Genomic DNA, 24,368 nt, shown 5'->3' with positions numbered 1-24,368 from the left:
CATCATTCAGCTGCAGTCCGCGCACTGCGGAAAATCAAACACCGCACTTTCCCTCCAGTTTGAAATGAACTTTCGTACGGAACTGGAGTTCACGCGCCAGAATTCAGAGATTGTGTAGGTACTGGAACGAATCGAGCAAAAACGGATGGGCTCGTGCGAGAAATTGAGAGTTTGAATGCATGCTTTCAGAGCGTGAAGAAGGCAAGTTACGTAATGAAGGCAGCGCGCCGCGCACTGACCCATAACCACAGTTGCATACTCTTGTTTATGCACTCTTGATGCTACACGTATTTATTTTGGCATGTTATTGGAGGGGGGGGAGGGGAGGTCTGTGTGGCCCATAGTTGGGTAGAGTGAGGGTCCGCATAAGGGGGGGGGGGGGGGGGTTAGGAGGAGAGGATGAGTCTGGTCCTAGTACTTGCCATTACAAACCTTCATCATGTACTGCTACCGTCAAGCCTTATTATACCAGGGCAGGGCTATAATCCGGGCTAGCCAGGCACCTCTTAATGATCACAGTGAGACTACTATTCAAGCTGCGATGCACAACGTACAAACACACTCTTCTACATGATTGTATACTTGAAGTAGAAATAGTTTCGTCTGTTTTGCAGCTTCTACTCCGTCAGAACCAGCTATAAACTGCAACAGGCCTCTCTAGCTTGTACAATATCTAATGGTGGAAAGCACACTGTAAAAATGACCTTGATATTGTCATCTGATACTTATTGTACAGCACACCAACAGGACAAGGATTTTCAAGGATGCCGGGATACAAGTGGTGAGCTACACTACTTTGGTGTTCGCATTCACTAACTGTTACCTTTATTGCACAGCACAAGTCATTCCACCAAGCGACGACCTCACTGTAGCCATCATATGTAATATATGTATTGTTAACTGATCAGTTTATAAAGAAAAGGACCACTGAGGAACTACACTTTATGATTGTCAAGTAACTGGTGGTGTTAGTGGACATTATAGCGTAACTTCTACTTCCTTGGCCCTTTTCTTTATAATAAATTAATCATTGGCTCTCCATCCGAGTCCATTCTAACTGATCATTCAGTGCGCATAATTTTCAATCGAGTCACTTCTCACCCTTGGTGAAACAGAGTGCAGGGTTGAAGCTTTGCCACTGTACTGTATTTCTAGCATTGTTCTCATTTCAAGAAATGGATGATGTCGTGTTCAGTGTGATGCGTGATGTGTACTGTGTGTTGAGCTGTTTGTGCTGTTAATGGATGTATTTTTTGTGTTTTGTGTGCTGTGTGCTGTGTGCTGTGTGCTGTGTGCTGTTGGTTGATGTGTTGTTGCGCACCCTGGCAACCACGGTGCACTGCCAGGACTTTATTTGGGCCCCATTTGTTGGCGATTATTGGATGAGCTTGTTAAGGTACTTGCAATCGGTGAGTCTAGGACCTGTGTCTGGTCAGTTCAGGCTAGGAACATGATGAGACATGCTGTTGTGCTCCATGAAATTTAATCCCATGGCTACTCCAGGTGGTTAAACACTGGGGTTTTCACTGATGCAATGCGCAGTACATCAGTGCGGCCACAGTGACAAGCGACACTGCACTAACTACTGCAGCGTAGTGTAGTCACTGGCGTAGTTATTGATATACTTCAAAGTAGGATGGCCGGTGTGGCATCGCGTGGCGTGGTGTAGTTTTGTGTTGTGCAATTCGACCACAACACTCCATGTTCTTCTTCAGTATGCTGGTCGGAGTACTTCAAAGTAAGTAGTTGGGCGCAGAGGCAGGTCTCGGATGACAAACCCCAACGCACACCCAGAGGAAAGGTCACACGGTATGAGATGCAGTCAGTATCTCGTGGTAGGTGTATTGCGATACAGGCGGTGATCGTGCTGTGTTTGTACACTATCACCAGCGCAGAATCTGCCGTGTAGTGATATGCTCCTATTTTCTGTGACCCGGCATGCAGAATCCATTGGACAGCGTGGACTTGATTGTGGCCGGGGCAGCATTGGTGAGTTTGCCAGAACCTCACTTGAAAGAACTAACAACACAACATGCTTGAATTATCATGTTGCCAGAAACCATTTTGTGTGCCGTTCTTGTAGTATAGTAGTAATCTGCGTACAAATTACTTGACCTATATTTGCAACACCACGTGTTTGTACTATCTGGAGACCACTGAGCACAGGATGCTCGTTTTCTGTTTACGTTGTCACCTGTAGTGGACGATCCGAAGGGACCCATCACTGGAGGGACTAGACCAGTACCAAGGTATGCCAAGCAGGCACACTCTGAGTGGCTTACCCATCGTTCCTGTGTATCGGCTTGGATGCGTACTCGGGAACAAAGCATTTTGAAACTGGATGTCGCGTTGTCATACCCAGTCGGGAGAATATTTCCTCTGCTGTACCGGATTAGAGCTTGATAAATCTCCGTATTAATCTATCTGTCCCTCTCCTGTAGCCATACACCTACAGTCTACACTCTCAGCTGATGGTCTCTAGCCTACACCGGTCAATCAAGAAATTAAATAAACATCCCAATTTTCGAGCAAGGCCCATCTTTAAAGACCATTAACTGAGACTGTTGCGAGGATGCATGGATGTAGTGGATGGTTACAGTGGAGTCTAAGAATCTTCAGAAATATCCCTCTCCTGAACAACAGTTTCCCCTTCGCATGTGGAGAATAAAAGGAGCTGATGCCTTCACACAGGGTAGTGTTTCCAAGACTGGGGATGGCAGTGGCTTGAAAAACATAGTCACAATCTGGGCACATTCACATTCTTAATTTCTTATGTCCACGGTCCTTATCGATATTGGCTAGATTGATTCTCAGTGATTTCTCACTGTCCACATACAACTATAGAAACATTGCCCGCCACCCCTATCTTACCTAAGAAGTAACGACAGTGGTTGACACTCCCATCAGGAAACTCACTGTGACACTTTGTCGTTGCAGCCGACACGGAATCTGTGCTTCGCCTGCTGTCATCCATTGTGCGCGAATCAGATACCAACTTGGTGTGGGTACAGCAAGGTTAGTCGCCTATAGTGGAATGTTCAGTGAAATAGAGAGTACTGCTGTGTTGCTTCTGTTCTGGTGTGCCGGTCTATGGCAATTGATGCATTGTCTGGATCGTATTGGTCCCACCGGCACACTTTTCTCGCGCTCACTGATCTCCAAGTACACTTGTTTGATTGCTGTCTGTCCATGAAACACCATCGTACCCTATACTCTACCGTCCGTACCTGCTAGCTAGTAACCTGTGCACTATACCCGTTTTGCCCTCAGACCGTGTGTTTCCCTTTTTTTAGTCCATCAGTACAGTAAAACCTGTGCAGGCGACTACTTGGATACGGCGACCACCTGTCCTAAAAGACCACTGAAACCAGGACCAAGGGATGCTATTTCCAGTCAATTGACCCTGGATAAGGAGACCACCTGGTGACAGAGACCATGTTTTGAAGGTCCCTTGAGCGGACGTCTTAGACAGTCTTCACTAGCTGTATTATCATAATGGTATATTTTGATGGACTAAGTTTGATAGAATAGATTTGAACTTCGGAACCCATACTATCCGGACTCAACCACCACGTGTACACGACAAGTTATAATCCCGGTCTTCAAAGAAACACTGTGGAAAAATGGTGTAATGGGGTGCAGGTAATGAGGGGGGGGGGGTGAATATGGGCTGAAATTGAATAAATTTACCAAATAATTCAAAGGATCAGTCAGACCTAGGACCTTGCTTGTCATGAGCAATGCTCTAACCACTGAGCTATAGGACCAGGCTAAAAGGCGCCGACACGTTTTTCACTCCAAAGGTTTTCCAAAGTGCCATCAGTATGTGTGGCACGTGTTGTGAGCTGCCTTTGGAGTGAAAAACTTGTGGGCGTCTTCTTGGTTCAGCCTGATCCCATAGCTCAGATGGTTGGAGCATTGCTCATGACAAGCAAGGTCCTGTGTTCCAATCCTGGTGGGTCTGGCATTTTTTCTCGTTTCAGGCAGTTCATTTCCCCGGCTGATCCAGGCTTTGAATTTGAAGTTCTCCCAATCCCTTCAAAATTTACCAAATAAGATATTATTTTTCTTCTCCTTTCTTTTCAATTTGCCAATGGTGTCACGGTAGCATATATCAATGAAAGAGTGCGGACAATAAGAAGGAGCAACTTCACCAACCAACGTATTCGAATCTACAACGATGCTGTTGATAGTATCTGGTGAGTACATGCCCAGGAGCTGACACAAGTAGGAGTATAGCAAACCAGTCGGTCTGAAACCAAAATTGGGTGTCCTCAGTATTGTATGGCGTGAAACTTGGCATCAATGTGAGAATCTCTGCCCCAGCGAATCAAGGATACACAGTGGACTGAGATGTGCAACGGAAATCGTTTCTCACCTTGCTGTGGGGACCAGCTCTGTCACAGTGCATAACATTCTCTGACTAGCCGGGATCAGGTTGCAGACTATGCATAGTTTGGTGCTCTGTGTACTGAGCATCAGTGTCTTTGTGGGGACTATTGTGCTTTACGAACGGTCCCGAAGCTAATCTTTGACTCTGAGAATGGGGAATATCTTCACTTTCTCGAGCAGCCGGCATATGCAAGATTCATACCACTTACTTGTAGATGCTAAGCATGAAGGCTTAGGAATGAGACGCACGGCGTGACTATGTCTATGTTTGCTCTGTTCAGGCAGCGCTTCAGAACTCCCGGCATGTTTATGTTCAGTCCTAGTGATGTTCCATTGATCAGAGACGGCGTGCATTACACTCAAGATGCTAATTACAAAGTCAGTGATGTTTGCTTGCCCAGTTACATTCATTTTTCTTGGTACTGTTGTTATTGTTGTGCAAAGTTGCCTTTGCTTGTGTGTAGTGCGTGAATGGCTGCAGAGTCAGTTACACGCAATACTGCTTCTTGAGTGATTACATGTAGTTCTTTATGGTGATGTAGCTGATATTACACTTTACCAATGCTGAAAGAGATCCTTGTATGCCTTCATTGAAGATTTTCAGAAGCACGTACATATACATTGCCCCTTGGCTTAGGCTTGTTAGATAAATACCCTCCCCTTGCCTCCCCCCCCCCCCCCCCCCCAACACACATATTCAAACACTAGCACCTGTAATGAAGTGTGTTTGGCTGTAAACCATTTGGTACTTCATGTGCAGACTGCCCAAGGCATCCTGAACGTCCACTGTAACTCACGGCTACCGGTAACTGACAGAAAGACCTGTTGCCAAGGGTTACTTCACTCAATCACTGCTCCACAGGTTGTGCTACTGATTATATTTGTATGCAGGTTAGTTACCATGGATACGAGATATACTAGTCACGTGAAAATGAAGTAATACACAGGCCTGTCGCATTGACTTTGGAGGAGGGGCGGCCATGGAAGGGGGATCCGGGGGCCCTCCCGCGGGGAAAATTTCAAAAATTGAAGCCAATTGCAAGCATTTCCGGGTATTTTGGTGCCATTTCAGTGTAACTACAATGAAAGACTTTTTGATTCTGCAACAATCCAAGAAGATGCTACGATCGGGGACAAGGATTCTTTATTATCCTCCCTCGGGAAAAATTTCAAAAATTGAAGCCAATTGCAAGCATTTTCAGGCATTTGGTGCCATTTCAGTGTAACTAGTGCAATGAAAGACTTTTTTGATTCTGCAATAAACCACGATCGGGGACAAGGATTCTTCATTATTTGCCACATTTTTGCTGAGCTAGCTGCGATCTTCGCGCTTACAAGCAGTGTGCTCCAAAAAACGGCCGAAAAAGTGGGGCGGCCTCAGCCGCCCCAGCCCCCGCCTGTGACGGCTTTGATACATTTAAATGTGTCCGGTAACACATACCAGGTATGTCCAATGCCTATACATTGTTTGAAGGAGGGCTGAGGCTTCCTGCAGCTTCATCTGTGAAAGGAATTCAGGTGGATACAGGCGCGTACGCAGGGGGGTTTCCCGTTGCCCGGAAACCCCCCAAATGTTCCAAACGAGCAACGCTTTTGGGCATATTTTGGTAGGGCGCACGATCGATCTGGCAAGAATGCAAAACTTCAAAAGATCGTAACTCAGTCAAATCTGGCTCAAATCCAACGATCCAAATATCCAGGTCCAAAAGAAAACTCTCAGCTGTCGGTTGAAACAATTTGCGACGCGCTGTGAGCAATGTCTCTTGAGATAAATCGTTTGTAAGTTGAGCCGCGATCTCGCAATTTCAAAAGCGAGCAGTGCAACTCGAGTATCGAGAATTATTTGAGACTTTTGTCACGCTGCCTTGCTCAAATTTGCAGGGGCTTCACTTGTGATATTTTCAAGAGAACACAGCAAACAAGTCGAAAACTTTGCGATCAAGAAAAAGGAAATCGCTGGAGCAGGACGCGTTTGGGCCTTTGGCCCAGTTTAGGGCATTTTTTCGCACCGTCGCTGCACTCTACTGCTATAGCATATAGCGCTGGATGTGTACATGGCTATACTGTGTCCTGGCTATCATGTTCGACCTCATTCTCTCCCTGGTACCTTTCCACTTCCAAGAAGCCTAAGATAATGAAGATTGAGTGAGTAGAACTGAGGTTATGTTCCAAAGAACACGAAAAAATGCATAATTTTGAAAATTTCCTAGGGCTCTTTAGAAAGGGTTAAAACGAGTCATTGTTTGTGATTCGGTTGGAAACCCCCCTAGAGGTGACCCTGCGTACGCGCCTGGGATACACCCATTCCCATAGTGAATGTTCTTCTTACCTGACGATGGCCAAGTGCCGAAACGTTGTAAAATAACGAAACTGGTTCAGATGTGCGGCGCTATGGGAATGGGTGTGTCCACCCGAATTCCTTTCGCCTATACATAGTCATTGGCGATGATAATGTTGTGTGTACACTTTAATACTCCGGCATTGAACAAATGAATGCACCAAGGTGACTGGGGGGAATGAATTTCTTCCCTTTGTTTCGCTATTGATCCACATGCACTGAACTCATGCCTTTGCAGCAACGGTCAGTTCACTTCCCGTGTTGCTGGCGGTAACTGTTAGTTGTTCTGTGCGCATTTCCCTTGCAATGTTTTACGGTTGCAATGTTGGTTTTGTATGGATCTATTCCAGTGCCGTCATAACGTTCTGGGGAGTCTGGTGCAGGCACAGCTGGTCGCATTCTCTCTTCCGATCACTGAGCCAAACTTCTATCCGTGATACAGGCAACACAGGTACACCATGTTTCAGCAACCACTAGACATGTGTTATGGAGGTGATATGACTAGATACAGGGGCTTGGACCAGGTATAGGGGATTGGCTGTATACAGGGTCCAACACATGTATGTATTGTATGGTATCTTCTGCTGAATTGGCATAACTTAGTACTGAAGTATATTGTGGGGACCTTAATCTGTGCTTTTCGCTATGAATCATGTATGCTCTGAGAAAGGGCGAAGGCATGTTCATTCTCTTTTGTGCATGTGTGTATTACAGGTCTACAGCGGAGTACCATATCACCTGTTGTGATGACCTGCCAGTGCATCACATTGCTTGGAATAGTGCTTCTGTACACCTACTTAGCTGACAGGACACCGGTATTCACGAAAGAGGAGAAACATTTCAACTGGACATCATTCACTGTTCCATTGACAATTTTAGGAATTCTTGGTTTTGTGACGTATCAACCAGTCAAAGATGCTTCTGTTCTAAACCGTCAGCAAACCTGTGAAACACGAGGATGGATGCAGCTAGTATTGCTGGTGTATCATTACACAGGTGCTAGCAAGGTAAGTACCTAAGTGTTTAACCGCTTAACTAATTGAACTTTGTTCTAGTAGTAGTAGTAGTAGTATTGACATATCCGCGGCAAGCCGCTTATGTACAACGGCATGGGAGAGGATAACAAAAAATGAAAATATAATTATTGTTGGGGAAATCCACGCTATTATCGAATATTCAACAATGACGGGTGTGGGGTTATACCAAATTCCCATAATGTGGAAGTACGTTATTATTGTTGAAAGCACTAGGTGATCTGCACTCTACAATGTGACCTGTGCGATTATATCGTTGAATGATTGCCTGTTCCGAGCCACCAAACGCAGTGTCTCCAGGTCCTTCAGACTCCGGAGACGCATGGACGTTGCCTTAGCTAATTCGTTGTCTATCACCACTGGTAGGGTGATGCGCGGGCGTCCGAGCCAGCCCCGATTCTGTCGCTGGAAATACGCTGTCATGCTCACCTGCGCTGGAGTTGCTTCAGGGAGGCGTAGAATATGACCAAACAGTTTCCACCGTGCTCTTCTGCTTAGTACTTTTGTTCTAGTAGAGCACAAATTCTTAGAGAGACCAGTAGTCTCAGGGACCTTCAAACTATGCTTCTACACACAGGTGATCCTGCTTTTAACCCTTTGGTGCCTGACTGAATTTTAGATTTTTCGTAGTTTTGGCTCAATTTTTTGGAAAGCCTATATCTCCGCAACCGTTTAGATGATGTAGCGACAAAAGTATGTATTCTGAATGGCAAGACACAGCAAAATCCGATTTTTGAATTTTCAAGTCAGAAAAATTTACAATAGGTCAGGGTACTGCGCTGGTCCAAGAACATCTTGGTCGCCAACAACACCACTCAGCACGCCGAATCCACTACCTCGTCCACGGCCTCCGCCACGGCCTCCGCCACACGCGCCATGCACGCCACGATCAGCTGTTCCATCAGCTGGCTGAGCTCGACCAGCGCCGCGAGCAATTCCTCCGCGCAACGCGAGCGGAGCACGTCCACGAACTGGCTGCGCTTGCCCTCGCCCTACAGCTTCTTGAAGCTCATCGTGGGAATTTTTGTCCTCATCTGAAGAGCTGCCGTTCTCAAGAAATTCACCGAAAACCAAATCATCGTTGAGTCGGTCTTCCTCATCTGATGACGGCAGGTTTCCGTCAGAGAAAAGAGCGTCAGATTTTTCACCATCGTCGTCTTCTGATTCTTCTTCTACAGGGGCATCATTGGCCTCCAGCTCTTCAAACAACTCAAGCGCTCCTGCAGCATCCATGACGGAGGTCAGCTGTAGTAGCCATGAACTGTACTAGTCGAAAACGAAGCGAAACAGCAACGTTTTGTTCATGTTGCGGGACGCGTGCGTAGGCTGCCACGCTCGATTGACTTCCGCTGATATGCGCGATCGTCGTTGATCACGACTCGACTTTTTCAAATGCAACCCCCCTACTTTCTCTATTGCTATCTACAGGCCAGCTACTGAAGGGTCTCTGTACAAAAAATCAGGCACCTGCGATGTACGACACTGACTCTGTGCTCGATTTTAGTATGCACTGTCAGCATAGGTCGAAATCGACCTACCGGCACCTAAGGGTTAAAGACCATAATTATGTCTATAAAGATTAATAACGGTTCGGGACCATCAGACAGTTAAAAACTTTTAAATACAGGTTAGCCGGTACTGACTCCTGACTGCTGCCTGACGATCGTGACTTTACCGTGAAACTCTGAGTCACAACATAGCAAACCTTTTTTTTTTAACGCTCATGGCCATATGGTGCAGTGCCAAATCCGGTAGTTTTTTCGATCAATGACAAAATCCCCGGCATGCCAGGAGCTACCCTAGTTTTCCGGTAGTATACCGGGAAAACCGGTATGGTTGGCAAGTCTATTGATGGCCAAAAGGTTTGTCTGGTAATAACGAGACCAACCGGACCGGTTCCGGCGGGCCGCTGAGATGCATGACCATAGACCAGGCGTAGAGTGGGTAGGGCTGCTTAAACCTCCCTTAGAGTGCAAGCCTTTCCAACAAAGGACAAATCCACATTCCGGACACCTTGCTTAGTTCTGAGTGTTCCGGATCCAGTGAAAAGTCAATGCCTGACCGGACATCTTCCTATACTGGACACAGGTCACGGTCTGCTCACCACTAATGTGTCTGCAATAGAGAGGTCCTATTGACAGAGGCCGTGTACATGTCTATTGGCTGGGAAAGGTTAAACAAAATCAAGGTGTTTTTGATGCTGTGTGTGTTCTCTTTTGCACAGGTCCTTGGTCTGTACTATGTAGTTCGACTGATTGTAGCAATGTACATCTTCCTAAGTGCCTTTGGACATTACACGTATGGTTTGAAGCGTGGAGCAAGCAGTTGGTCTCGTGTAGCTGAGGTCCTGTTCCGTCTAAATCTCTACACCGTTCTACTATGCTTGACGATGGATGTACCGTATCTTCACTACTATTTTGTACCACTGATCTCAGCATGTTACTTACTAGTACTACTGGTTGCTGCCATACCTCCAGTTGGTGAGTACAGTATTCAATGAACAGAAGTTTAGTATGTTGGGGACAGTTTCAGAGAAAATGTCATGGTTGTGATTAGGGTCCAGCGGATAATGCTCCGAAAATGTTCGTATAATGCTAATCATAATGCTCCAAAAACTACCTCATAATGCTGATTATAATGCTTCAACAAGGGCTATAATGCTCTTGGTTTGGGTCAGAAAGGAGGAAAGGCTGCACATATTCAATTTGCGGCTGAATCCGGCGCAATATTTTCCACAAGCTCTACCACCTTGTAGTACTATAAGACATAACCGATTCGCCAGTGGCTGTTCTCCATTGCAGCTTTGACGCAAGGCTATGCGGCTGAATAGTGTATATCATATACTATCCCGGCATTCAGTATCCAGGGACAGGCAGGTGTAAACTATGTAAGGGATCATTGGGATGAGGTTTATCATGGCAACTGGTAGTCCTGCTTGCAGACAAGCTGTCACTGCATTGGTTCTGTGAATAATCCTTTCATCTGAAACAGCAGATAGTAGGCTGATCTTGGATCCAGATTCCTTCCATTTGTGGTGAGCGTGAAACAAATGTGGCCAGATTATTTTGCTGCTCTACTCCTTTACTTTATAGTCTTCTTCTCCTTGTGGTGTTTGCATAGACAACTGGGTGGCAACATTGACTATAATACTCTTCTTTGTTGATAGCACTTGACTCGGTCACTGCTGTCTCGGGAGTACAGCTGTCCACATCTAACTGTACGTGTTTCATCAGGAAACTCAGACACGCACTGCTGCAGAGTGCTCATAACGACTTGGTGCTGAATCCATGAGTAATTCTAGTTCTTTTCGAGCCAGTTCGGCTGGATTCCCCAAAGGCAGTTCGTCGGAACAACATGCACCCCTTTCTGCTTGTAGCTGCTCTTTCAGCCTGTTCCAAATGATGTATCAAAGGATCGGCATCTACTTCACTATCGCTACTAGCCTAGTAACGCTATCTTCAGAGCCTGAATCACAACAAAAAACTTCTCTTCAGCTTTTTGATATTCGCTTCGCCTCCATGACTCTCTATGTTTTCGACAAAACAGTTTCCCCCTCGCAAATCCTTGTTGCGAATTTTTGCAGCAGCTTTGGTTGGACGCACGTACAGTCAACTTCGCGTATAACGACACTCGGCGGGGCATCAAAAAAGTGTCCTTATTCGCGAAGTGTCGTTATGCCCGAAGTCTCATTATATGTATTACAGTTGGAAGGGACTTTGCTCTGGGCAGGGAAATGCTGTCGTTATTCGCGAATTGTCGTTATATCCGCAGTCGTTATTAGCGAAGTTGACTGTACATGGTCATTGACCTGACTATACATGACTGTACATGGTCATTGACCTGACTATCTACATGACTGTAGTCACTGCTACATCAAGTGCTAAAAAGTGTTACGTGTCTACACAAAGTAGTGTTGAAACCAGCGTATCTATAACAAACGAGCGATCAGTTCCACTAACGAGCAAGCTATCGAGCGAGCTAACGAGTTTCATTGATGTGGCAAATATGATTTTTTGAACAATTTTTTTTCTAAGTTCGATTTTTTCAGCTGGTTCAAATTATCACCGCCGGCATTTGGGGTTGCTGCTGCTTCACTTCGGACTGCTGTTTGGTGTCGAGATGTCTTTTCAGCGCCGTCGTCGAGTAGCCTTTGTAAGAATAGACCGTTTTGCAAAGATTGCAAGTAGCCCTGGTCTTTGCTGCATCGCGGGAGAAAACTTCCAAACGACTGAGCGTAATTATTTACTTTCACTCGAATGGAGAGGTGACCGAAGCATATCCTGCGACAGGTCAGCAGATGCGGAACAAGACATCAGTAGAGTCCACCAAAGCTGCAAGTGCAACGACTATTGTCAACTCAAGTGTCGTGCAGGCATACAGTCACTGTAACTGCGAGTGATTTTCACTTTGCGCGAGACTGGACTCTTGATCGACCAGGGAGTCGTAAAATATTTTACGACTCCCCGGTCGACATGTACTGCCATGTGTACGGAGTGCAGTGTACGGTGTTCGTTTGTGCAAACGAGCTGGCCGCACAAACGAGCCGAGTTTCTGGCGAGCGAGCTAACGAGTATCCGGTGAGATCGTTTCAACACTAACACAAAGCGATCCACGATCCAGACGAACCTGGGAGATCTACCACGAGGAGGGTTGCACCTACCTCATGATCATAATGAGTGTAGCCGATTGTTGCCAAAAAGCTGGGCTTTCCCGATATTATCCGCTATGAAAGTCCAAATGCCGCTCAAATCTCACAAAATGCTCGTTTTTTTCCCTTCTAATGCTCCACGATGCTCTGATGCTCGGATAGTCCCATTATGCCGAATATAATGCCGGCATTATCCGCTGGACCCTGGTTGTGATACAGTATTCTCTTTGCATTCTTTGGATGTGTAGATAAGATATTCAGAAATCCTTCTAGATTTCTTGTAAAGTGTGTCGGCAAGGTCTTTGTTACTGATCCAGACTGGTAGTGGTCGAAACATGGCAAATGTGGTTATTCTGCCCGAAATCCCAATGAACATCAATAGCACTGGAATGCCTTTTTTTAAAGCTTTTTTTTACAGAAACCCCGAGTTTTGTTGCAGATTCATTAGCATGCTACTCTGTGTACCTGACACGAGCAAGTTATCAGGAAAACGAAATTGTGATTACACGCGCAGCAGTGGAAATGATTTTGATCGCTTCAACTTTGAGTCACACACTAAGTGATCCTCCGGAAACACTCTGATTGAATGATTAGAATATTCCACTGCACCTTCCTTTTCACTCAGTGCATGGAGCCTTCCAATGCAGCTCACATGGAATAAGTGCTAGTAATGTCATAGTGTACTAGTACTTTTTTTCTCAAACTAATGAATAGTGTATTTTTCTGTTCATCTATTTCCTCAGCATGGGATCAGAGTAAGTCGCCATGGACACAGGTGCTCAAGGCAATCTGTTTCATTTCGGTCTTCGCCTTGTATCGGATACACCCAGTGAGTACTGGCGGATGCAGTCCACTTTACCATCATCCTGTACGGGATGGTCTTTAGTTTATACGGTGTCCTGTCAAGGAAGTGCTAGTGTGGACATTGAAAAACTCACAGCTACCACATAATATGGTCATAATCCACATGGGATATACCTAGCTTTGGTGGTCATCGCAGTGCATCAATCTACCAGTGCTTTGGTCAAAGATGCTTCACAAGTAAAATTAATTTTAAACGAATTTTTATCCAGTTGGGAACTGTCGGTTAGTTTTGTGCAATGTTATCGCATGAGCTGATTGTCACGTAACTGGTGGTGTTAGTGGACATTATGGCGTAACTTGTAGTTTCTAGATCCTTTTCTTTATTATGAATTTTAGTTTATTTTACTAATAATGAGTGTAGTGGAAACAGGTCAGTCTAGATTGTCTCTTCAGCTAATGTTTGACTCGGAATATTCCGTTTAGTATGGTCTGTACCAGTACTGAGTTTGTCAGCTCATCATTCTGTTGCACACAGGATATGTTCAACTGGATAATATCCTTCCCACCTCTCTCCCAACTCTTCCTGGATGATGACAACTCCCTACACGAGTGGACATTTCGTTTTGGACTAGACATCCTAGCTGTGCCATCGGGTATCCTGTGTGCCGTAATGCTACATCGATTCCCACAAATCAATGGGTGGATATGTTCAAGGAGTATTATTAACAACTTGATGACCATACTTTCAGCTGTGACATTGGTATGTACTACTTTCTTGTACCTACTTGAAGTACTTGTACTCAATATGCAGACAGAACTGTCTCGTCCTTTGTGGACCCACCAGCGCAGCACAGAGTCCTTTGTGGACCCACCAGCGCAGCACAGAGTCCTTTGTGGACCCACCAGCGCAGCACAGAGTCCTTTGTGGACCCACCAGCGCAGCACAGAGTCCTTTGTGGACCCACCAGCGCAGCACAGAGAAAATGAGGCCAAACCTTATAACAATGAAAAAATAAGTTTTCCGAAGCCAGATTTAAACCAGGCCCGAAAGAACCTTGCCAGAGTGCTCAAACTGACAAGTCAGTGAGCTCTGCTTTGAGCTCTGATTGTGCCTTCATAACAATATAGAGGATGAGTACCGTACGCGCTCGAATATAAGCCCCCCCCCCCCCCCCCCTTCGAATAGAGCCCCCTCTCGAATAGAACCCGTGTGTCAGAGGGAATCGGAATAATAAAGCCCCGTCTCATATAAAGGCCCGGGGCTATAATGGAGTGCGCAATGTCCGTACCATGCAGTACAGTTACGGGTACTTTACCGTACAACGATCGAGTGTAGTCACTGCATGTAGTGATCAATATGAATAGTGTGAAACAATTGGCGTTTCTATTAAAAAATAAAGCCCCCTCTCGAATAAAGTCCTCTCTCAAATATAACCCCCCCCCCCCCCTCGATGTATCTTTTGGAAAAATAGAGCCCCAGGGATTCTAATTGCGCCTATAATACGGTAATGGAGTCTTGTGATGTGAGTGCACAATTACTTCTATTCATTGCTATCTCGTGGCTATTCATTGCTATAATAATGATATTCTTTTAAAAGTTAAGGGAATGGCATATGACATCTTATGACACATTAAATTGTTTGTGAAGTATGCTCCCTGCTGCACACAGTGACAGTGTACTTTGAATACTTTTCTGATTTCAATGCTGTATTGTTTCACCTCCATGATACCCCTATTCTCCTGTACAGGTAGTGTACTGTGGAATGATGGCAACAAACTGTACTAGTAAACCAGAGTGTAATCTTCTACATACCTACCTATCACCAATCATGGTAAGTAACAACTGAATATCGATAGTAAAATGCATATCTGTGATGTGATTGACTGTGTTCATCAATGTGAGCATTTTTCATGTATTTTATTTTTTAAATAGTAGCAATGAATGCCAAGTACAGAGCAGATGTAGTTGAGATGCAGTATATGCGTGTTTATGTGTTGTTTGCCAAAACTTCCACAGCTGGGAGGATTTGTTCTGGTGCGTAACACGTCGGAGCCACTGCGCAAGCATTACAGCCAGTTCTTTGACTGGGTGGGAGTCTACTCACTGGAGGTAAGCTGGCCTGTAATAATACAAGGTGGAATCAAGTGCCTGGCGGTGGGCTCTAGATGCACACGATACAGCTGCACTCTTATCTCCCTTAATCGGACCTCGAAGTTACCGGCATCTCAGTCTACCAGGAAGCCTGTGGGCAAGTTTTAGTGGAAATAACTACTACTCTTTTTGTCATTCTTTTGTGGAAATGGTGACGTCACATGCCAGATCTCTGGCATGTGACCATCAAAACATACTTGATTCAGAGTTACGTTCATTACCACGTTATGGGCATTGCCGCCGGTCCTGTACAGCCCGGATAAGAGCAGCCCGGATAAGACAGACAGATATGGATGTATAGCATGTATACAGTTGGAAACAGGATTCATTACTGCAATGATTAAAAAAACGGTAATGGGAAACAGACTGCCAAACATAACTCAATTACCCGGCAGCATAGATCACTGAATCTAAAATCACTTCGCGAACAACAGGATCACAAGTGTGCAGTTGCTTTTAAAACGACAAACACTTGCAACCCTGACTGTGTATACAAGCAGTGCACAACAACACATGGCTCTTGTCGATAGCAATTCAACTACTTTTGAAGGATTTGTGATATTCGGCTACATGCATACGCAATTCGACACACAATTGCTTGATTCGTCTTCTTTCCACTGCAGCTTTTCATCGCGCAGTATCACGTCCTGCTGGCTAACGATACACGTAGTCTACTTGTCCTGGTTGAGAGTAATCCAATTCTCAACATCTGCATCGTCACAACCATCTTTGTACTGGTATCACACACTGTAGCTGAGTGTACACAAATGTTGGTCAACGTCATGAAGGGCCTCGCAGTTGAGAATGATTAGCTCTGAACATATGCAGTACAATTTCCGGACATGTATTATCAAGAGTCCATTACCTAGGGTTTGGAACTCTGGGTACTGTCTGGCTTGCCACATACCTAGTGCTGGGGTCAACATTTTTTTTAAAGCATGGTGGCAGCTGCTGGGCCATGCCTTGCGGCTACCCCGGAATGTGCCAGGCAATCATGAATATAGCGATGTTGTCATACATAGCCCTTGATGTGAAGGGCTGGTCAGGTACACCTAGCATCATCCTGCCTGTCGCACTCAACCATTAGTGATCGGGAGAGTTCATCCACACCCATGCGGCGACTCCGGAGCACAGATGACTTGCAAGGCCTCCGTCTGAGCGGTAGCCCAGAACCGGAGCCGATATGGACTGAGCTGATAGCGCATTTGTGAAAGAACGGACCTATCTGTATCAATGACGCTAACCTTCCCTTGTGCAACAGCGGTAACGCACATGTACATTTGCAATAATAATAAAATCGCACGCCTATATTAGTGTTTTAAGTTGTGTTTGCCTGCAATATCGCAGTCTAGTTCCGCAACATGAGCTGCCTGCCTTTCCCATGCTGCATCACATAATTATGTGAAGTCCCTCACCCTACCCACATTCCTCTACGCTAGCAACTGCTTCTCTGCTGGTCTCACCTCACATCTGTAGGATTGCCATGAACATGTACTCGAGCGAGTGCAGACCGCTTTGCATTCAAATCACCGTGTTCATCCCCATCGCCACTTGCACATGCACTGGTCAGGAGTAATGCACTGACACAAGCTCATCTACACTTGGTGCTGCCTCCAGGGTAAATGCAGTACAGTCAAACCTCGTTAGGACGAACTTCAAGGGACTGAACAAATTTGTTTGTCTTATCGGGAGTTCTTCTTATCCAGATCTGACAAAAATCGATATGCATATCAGATGGATTGTATTTACGTGAAGGTGCATGCTATGGTACATGGGAAGCATGTTATTCTTAGCATAAGCCAGAAACAGGTACATGTAAGTACAATGACAAAGTGCAATGAATCACGACTGTGTCGAAAGTTAGTTCGTACAACGCACTGATTATTTTGTTCAAAACACGCTTGAAAACAATTTGCACTGTACGTAAAGTAATGACCTCGACTATTGAAAAAAAGAAGAAAAAAGGCAGCCAGCGCACGCGCACGCTCGTGGACCGAAAGTTCGTACTACATGTATACGACCACACAGACTTTGTTCAAATCACACTTGAAAATAGTTCGTCTTCGCGAAAGTTCGCTGTACAGAAGTTCGTCTTAAACGAATAATTTTGACTAGAATTGATGCCTGGCCAACCATAGGATTGACCTTAGTTCGTACTAATGGAAAGTTCGCCTTATCAGTGTTCGTCCTAACGAGGTTTGACTGTACATTTCTTTCTGGTGTGTTCACTTCTCCTACAGCCCATTCATAAAAATATGGACTTCTAGCATTTGGCCATGATTGTGTCAAACTTACTTTTTTTATAGAATTTTGAATGAATCCCCTATGGAACACTCTTCCGTTTCTGAAGCCTATTTCTCCAAAAAGAATAACTTTGGGAAAGTCTGTTCATGGTTTTGTTGGACTCTTGCACCAGTATTCACTCCTATTTTAGTACAACCAGTAGCTAAGGGGTCATCCGTAATTTTCGAAAAATTAAAAAATCCGTCCTCGTGCAAAATTGTCTCTGACCCACCCACCCACCCCCCATTTTTTCCCATTAATTTTTTGATTTTTACCGATGCCGGCATGCCCAGCTCGAAAAATAAGAACTCCTGATCCCATGTTTTCTGACTGCACCTGTGTCAAGTACTACTAGTACAGTAGCTAAGTACAGTGAGTATTAGGTCTACCGACGTCCCGGCCATGCACCGTCCTACAACTACACGAAAAGTCATGTATATCATAGATACATGTATTGGTGTTAGCGACAATCGCATACTGACCAACCACCACAATCTCAATCCCTTGACAAGACATGCAGAATCCCTGGATTTCTCTCAAAATCCCTGGATGGCACAAAAACAAGTGAAAAAGAGCTTTTCCCGCTCAAAAAACGTTCGACTCTGCAGCTGGGCGTACAGCACAGATCCACCCTGTATACATGTAGTGCAGTTTGATCAGTCGGCAACCGCCTGTCACTTTGTCAGTGCAGATCAGAGAGTAGTACAATACGTATTGTACTACTCCCTGGTGCAGATATTGCATGGTCAGGTGACTCAGGTCTTCAAAGTGCTGTGCACAGTTCGAAGTGCGAATGAGCACCGTACAATGGTACATTTTACTACATACCTTTGAAAAAAGTTCAAAAAACCGGGACATTCGGGGAGAAACAATGGAGTTCTCAGGAAAATCCTGTATCAGAAAAAAACTTTGGTTTTTCCGGGAGTTTGCTTGAAATCCCCGGGACCCCGGGAGGAGTGTTGATTTTCCGGGATTTTCCCGGGAAAAACGGGAGGGTTGGCCAGTATGCAATCGATCCTACACTACGTCTACAATACAGTACACAGTCAGCTATAATCAGTGCAACAAGTGTATGAAAGTCACTGAGTGCGTTCGATTACGCACGCGAATCGATTCACGAATCGATTCATGAATCGATTCGCGCTATTCACATCACCCCATGTGAATAGAGTGAATGGATTCCGAATCGATTCCAGGGCTCATGACATGAAATCGAACGACTTGAATGCATGCGAATGGATTCATGAATCGATTCAAGTGTGTAATCGAACGCACTCACTGGAGCAAAAAAAAAAAAAGTACGAAAAATCAAAAAATTAAATTCTTGACCACCCACCCCCTTTTTGCCTGAGGACGGATTTTTTAATTTTTCGAAAAATACGGACGACCCCTAAGCATTTTTTGTTTCCTTGCGCCTGTTGCGTACCAGTTGGGTAGAATGTGCACAATGGCCCTGGACATTCGCCTCCCCCCCCCCCCTCCCCTTTCTAGTGCAACCATGCACATGTAGGGTTGTTTTTCTCTATGTTACAGTGACCTTATTAGATTGATGGTTGCCTCACTGCCATCTCTCCTCAGCCAAGCCCTTCAGTATAAGCAAAGCTGTGGACTCAGCATCATGCTGATACATTTCAATACGAACAAGCGAATAGTAATAATATTATTATATCTGAACACTCCAGTTGAGGCACTCTTCTTATTCCTATCCTATTCATACCTTGTAAAGATCTACGCCAAACGAATGTTTTGCTGAGTATTTGTTCAGTAAGTAACTGTACATGTACACTCCTGCCACGGTCATCTGAACCCGTGTGAGCTGTGTTAAAGGTGTGTTACCTGTCTCGATAGAAAGAGCATGTTGTCCTGATAGTCAATATCACTCTTCCATGCACGGTGTCCACAGTGTCCACATAGTGATGCCCAAACACATAAAGTGATGCCCAAACACAGCATCCACATGGTGACGTCCAAACACAGCCTCCACATAGATAGCATCTCTATTCGGTTGGTTTTCTGGCTCAACAACGTCGTGTTCCAATTCCGGTTTACTCTCCTACTGGAACTGTATGTGCTGAACGCGCTGTAGTCTTGCACAGTATCTACTAGTACACCTAGCCAAAGAAGCTGCTCAAAGTTTAGGCTTTTCGTTTTGTGATTCTGCGAGCTGTATGCAAGTGTGAGTAAGTATCAAGCAACAAGAATCAAACCCCCTACCATGTCTCACTTGTAGAACGTTTATGTCCAGACTTTGCACACCTCGCAAGCTATCTGGCAACTACAACCAGACACCAGACAACAAGCGTTGTGTACAAGGTACATGGACCACGTGTTCATTTTCAAATGATACAGTAAGCGAACAGCCCCGTACAGTGAGGGCTAACATCAGGTTGGAGCACATGAATCACAGTTACACTACATTGAGTAAAAAAATACAAATAGCGGGCAATGATTTAACCAATTAGCGACATGCACAAGGCCCTCTCTACTTCGAAGTATGTGTGTTATATGGTTGATTAAAAGAAAAATAATTAAAAATGTTTTCAATACGCACGCTCTCTGTTGCGGGTAAAGGAACCCAGAAAAGAATCAACACTCAAAAATGCTGGAGATGACAGATGCATGATCAACACGCTACCTAGTATTTACACACTGTCCTCCCTATGCATGCAGAATGCAACTAGAAATTTTGAATTTTCATAAAACTTGTAAATGTTCGTTCCGCTGAATTCGAATGGACGGAGGGATACTCTAGATGTGTGCACGTGACAAAAATAATTTGACTGCAGACGCTTATTATTCTCCGGATGCCTTCGAGGCAACTGATGATAGCTGGTCACGGATCTTGCCAAGACCGTCGAGCATAGTGTCGAGTGTCTCGCGGCTAAATTCAACGTTGACATGCCGTACACTGGGTACCTGGTCGACGTGCGAAGGAAGATCTTGCACCTACGAGGAGCCAAGACCACAAAATCGGAGAAAGGACATCCGTCTACTCGAGTTTACACATGCCTACGCTCAGGATGGCATAGTGAGCAGATCACAGATGATCTATCCCATCTGAAGATCCAGGAGCATACTGCATTTGCTCTACTTAATCTTTTCAAATAATCGGCGCAGAGACAACAATTTTATAATAGCAATAAAGAGAATAAATTCTGCTGTCATCACCACACAACAACGAAGTCATGAAAGTTTTCGGAAAGCTTTCATGACCTCGTTGTTGTGTGGCGATTACAACAGAATTTGTTGTCTTTAATCTTTTCAAGTTTCTTTCTACAGTTTTTTTATTATGTCAACAGGAAGACTCTTGCTTACCTGCAGTTGCAACAAACAAGTTGGCATAGCCAAGCGAGAGAAGTTGCTTGCCGATGTCTTGACATCGATTCGCCAGTCAAAGTCGAGGAGTTGAGGTAATGAAACTGAAAAGAACAGGAGCGCAGGAGCACAAGAAAACATGAGTAGAGTTAACTTGGTATGCTCAAACTACAGCATCATAACATCAACATGTACGGCTGAAGGAAACTCCAATCTACTGGTAATCGTACAACCGTCCTGCATTTTAAAACAACGCCCAGAGCCCTAGTTGGAACAGGGACTGAAGCTCAAGATCATTATAATTGAAGTAGACTACATGTGGGGGGGGGGGGGGGGAGAGAGGCCATGGAACTTCCCATGCAATCTGGGTAAGCCTAGCCACACAGTCACACAGAACAATGAAGTACTACAGTAGCACGGTGGTAATGAGAACACACATACCACAATGCCAGTGGTGCCAGTAGTGCTGGTCTAGCTCTCACACTATAGTCTAAGTCAATGCAGCAGCAACTCACTTTGTTGTCCAGAAGCGGACGCTTTCCAGGATTCACTGCATGTGAAACAGCACAAAGAAAATAAACATTGAGAATAGAACTCCTATATTTCGTTCATCGAGCGGATGCTGCATGCTGCATGCTGCCTATATTTCGTTCATCGAGCGGATGCTGCATGTGCATCACTGTACAGTAAGGTTAGAGCATTTGTGCATACCAAACAGAACACGAGCTTTTTCACCACATGGCAGTTCTATCTAACCATACAACCCACGCTTGAGTGTGGAAGCACTGTTACTTTTAGATTTCTATGGTTCTTTCAGCAAACAACAGTAGGTACCTTCTATTTTGAACTATTTAAACCCAGGCACCACGTGTACACAAATTGCAACGGTTTAAGCTGCAAGCCTTATCGATTTCAGGAATTGTCCTGCAATTCAAAGAAATCTGAAAGTCTGTTCCTGAAACCCGCATGCCACCGATTGGAGATTGACGTTAGGTCACAACAATGGCTCTTGATGATGTAGAGCATGCAAGTAGTTTACTCTTTCTGTTTGCGGATTTGGTTTGTAGGGTGCCTAAGCTACCCATTGCGGCTAAACTCAAGTATTTGATTTCTTAGTGCAGCGGGGTGCCTAATGTCGACAACTTCTGTTTCCTAGGCTGGTGGACAATACTAGACATGTACCTGCATAGCAAGGACTGGCAACTGTGCAGGTAAGAATCACTCTCCAAATGTCGAAACGCGCATCTCATTCACTGGTTATGACTCAGCACTCAGCAACCACCATGACAGTTCAAACACCAGCAGAGAAACACCCAAATTACTCACAGGTTCTCAACAATTATCTTTGCCGCCAGCTGCTTCAACTTATCATTTAGATCGCCTGGATAGACAGGCATATCAAAAAGGACAAATACAGAATACCAAACAGACACCCACAAGAGCACGGAGGCATGCATCATAATACCGAAAATGTCCGTAAATAAGTCAAATTCAGTGTGGCCGAGCCTGTACTAATTTTCGGGCGACGTACTAATACTAGCTTTGGGGCACGAACTAATGTGTGTTGGGGCGTGACTTGCACATAGCAGAGGTCATCTGTTTCTTCAGTGCAGGCCGTAACAGGCACAAGTAGATGCCACTCGGTGCTTGCATGAACAAAACATAAATACTTATTTCAGGCAGCATGTTTATCAGGCTAAACTTGGTTGCAACATAGAGAGTCAAAAAATGAGGATAAAGGCTTTGCGTAAATAATCAAGTAGGGTGCACCACTGCCCGATGATTGCCTGATAATAGTGAATAACTTGAAACCCGGAGCTGCAACATAGCTCCTTCCTTTCTCTCTACTGACCATTTCGGCCCTAATTTTTGGCTACATACTTTAGGGCGCGTTCGAATTGCCACTCTTTGACTTTTCGAGGAGTTTCCTTTTTCTGAAGAGGTGGCCGTATTGGCCTCTTCAGAAAAACGAAACTCCTTGAAACTCCTCAAAACTCCACAACCTCACCCGATGGGAGAGGTGGATTAGTTCCGAAGAGTTTGGAATAGCTACGTCACGTAGTACGTGGAGATGGTCGATCTGATCAGACGTCCTCATCGCCATGACAATTCCACTGAAAAACTCTAAAAATGATAGAAACCGTTCTAATGGGACACTTCAACTAATCTCTTTTAAAAATTTGTTTGAACAGTTGATGAAGACAATTCGAACGCGACCCTATTTACGGACTTCTCACATTTCCACCTCTTCTCACATGGGCGTGCACATGCGCTCGCATCCGCACCCACATACAAGCACACGACGGCACAGACAAGTAAACCAACAAATGAATACATGTAGGGGCATAAATGATAATACGCCAACACACACACACACACACACACACACACACACACACACACACACGCGCGCGCCCACACGCAAACACACACATGCCCAAACGCGCACACACACACACGCGCGCGTGCGAGCGCATGCAGGTCATGCCGCAGCTGTAGGGCCTCAGTGTATGTGATCAACAAGCAGAGCCCGGGATCCACTATCCATGTGCCATGGTACCTGAATCCATTCACGTACCTGGAAGTAGGCCCATGATCTCCTTTCCGTTCGTTACATCTTCAAAGATAACGTAATGCACTAGTGCTGCGGCCGCTTTCAATAGCTGTAATAATTCAACAGAATAAATAACTGTCAGAGAGCGGTGTGATGTGATCATGTCGTCAACATACCAACAGGCCAACGGTGCCTCTATAGGGCAAATACGGCTACAATTGCAAATTCTACACCGCGTCACGTCAAGTAGTACTGTGCCCAAACCTTTCAGGGACATCGACTATTACTTACCTCGACCACATGCACGCTCTCTACTTGCAGCTCTTCTGCTACAGCTTGAATGACAGCCTTTGGAAATACTGAAGCCAATCAAACAAGATAGTGCCAGCAGTGGAGGTGTCAGTGAGAAAATCACTCAATTGATAAAGCTCAGTGAGCTTCTCATGGAATAACTGCTAGATGCACATGCATAATGTGCATTCTTACCTCCCCCGCTGTTACGATATCTAAACGCTTCGTGAAACAGGCGGGACACGAACTCCTTTGACTTCGCCTTTAGCAAGTACAACAGACCAGACAACGCTTTGCATGAAGGAAATTGTACATCTTTGTGATTACTCTTCGTCGTCATACCTTCATCAACAAATTTAGAGGTGCTAGAGTCTCCGAATCCATGGCAAAGGCGAATGATGTCTAAAGCAAGCAAGGATCCGAGAGCCTCTAAGGCTAACACGACTTTTTCAAGCAATTTCAAAGAGTCTGTCCGTATCAAGATACTTTCAAATCCGTCCAAGAAATACCAGATCTGCAGAGCAGAATGTCAAGTCAAATCACAGTGCAGTCAAATG

At 45.0% G+C, this 24,368-nt stretch overlaps 2 protein-coding genes across 2 annotated transcripts; one reads left to right on the top strand and one right to left on the bottom strand.

The window, feature by feature from the left end:
• The first annotated feature begins 742 nt into the window (after positions 1 to 742).
• On the top strand, positions 743 to 16,994 carry LOC135816041 (N-acetylneuraminate 9-O-acetyltransferase-like). Its single transcript, XM_065329398.1, has 16 exons — positions 743 to 781; positions 1,347 to 1,409; positions 1,945 to 1,989; positions 2,201 to 2,249; positions 2,938 to 3,015; positions 4,109 to 4,199; positions 4,674 to 4,770; positions 5,153 to 5,283; positions 7,081 to 7,181; positions 7,445 to 7,737; positions 9,989 to 10,244; positions 13,156 to 13,241; positions 13,752 to 13,976; positions 14,965 to 15,048; positions 15,234 to 15,326; positions 15,992 to 16,994. Exons 2-16 carry the CDS (start codon positions 1,383 to 1,385, stop codon positions 16,178 to 16,180), a joined length of 1,845 nt encoding a protein of 614 aa, XP_065185470.1. The 5' UTR covers positions 743 to 781; positions 1,347 to 1,382; the 3' UTR covers positions 16,181 to 16,994.
• A 2,959-nt stretch (positions 16,995 to 19,953) lies between these two features.
• On the bottom strand, positions 19,954 to 24,325 carry LOC135816040 (COMM domain-containing protein 9-like). Its single transcript, XM_065329397.1, has 8 exons — positions 24,154 to 24,325; positions 24,007 to 24,073; positions 23,812 to 23,879; positions 23,545 to 23,629; positions 22,293 to 22,347; positions 21,482 to 21,516; positions 20,967 to 21,070; positions 19,954 to 20,597 (listed from the first exon to the last, which is right to left on the bottom strand). The coding sequence occupies exons 1-8, from the start codon at positions 24,193 to 24,195 to the stop codon at positions 20,445 to 20,447; spliced, it is 609 nt and encodes a 202-aa protein (XP_065185469.1). The 5' UTR covers positions 24,196 to 24,325; the 3' UTR covers positions 19,954 to 20,444.
• Positions 24,326 to 24,368: the final 43 nt, after the last annotated feature.

Source organism: Sycon ciliatum, chromosome 4, assembly GCF_964019385.1.
Source record: "Sycon ciliatum chromosome 4, ocSycCili1.1, whole genome shotgun sequence".
NCBI classification, from domain to species: domain Eukaryota; kingdom Metazoa; phylum Porifera; class Calcarea; order Leucosolenida; family Sycettidae; genus Sycon; species Sycon ciliatum.
This window is presented reverse-complemented; position numbering and strand designations above follow the sequence as displayed.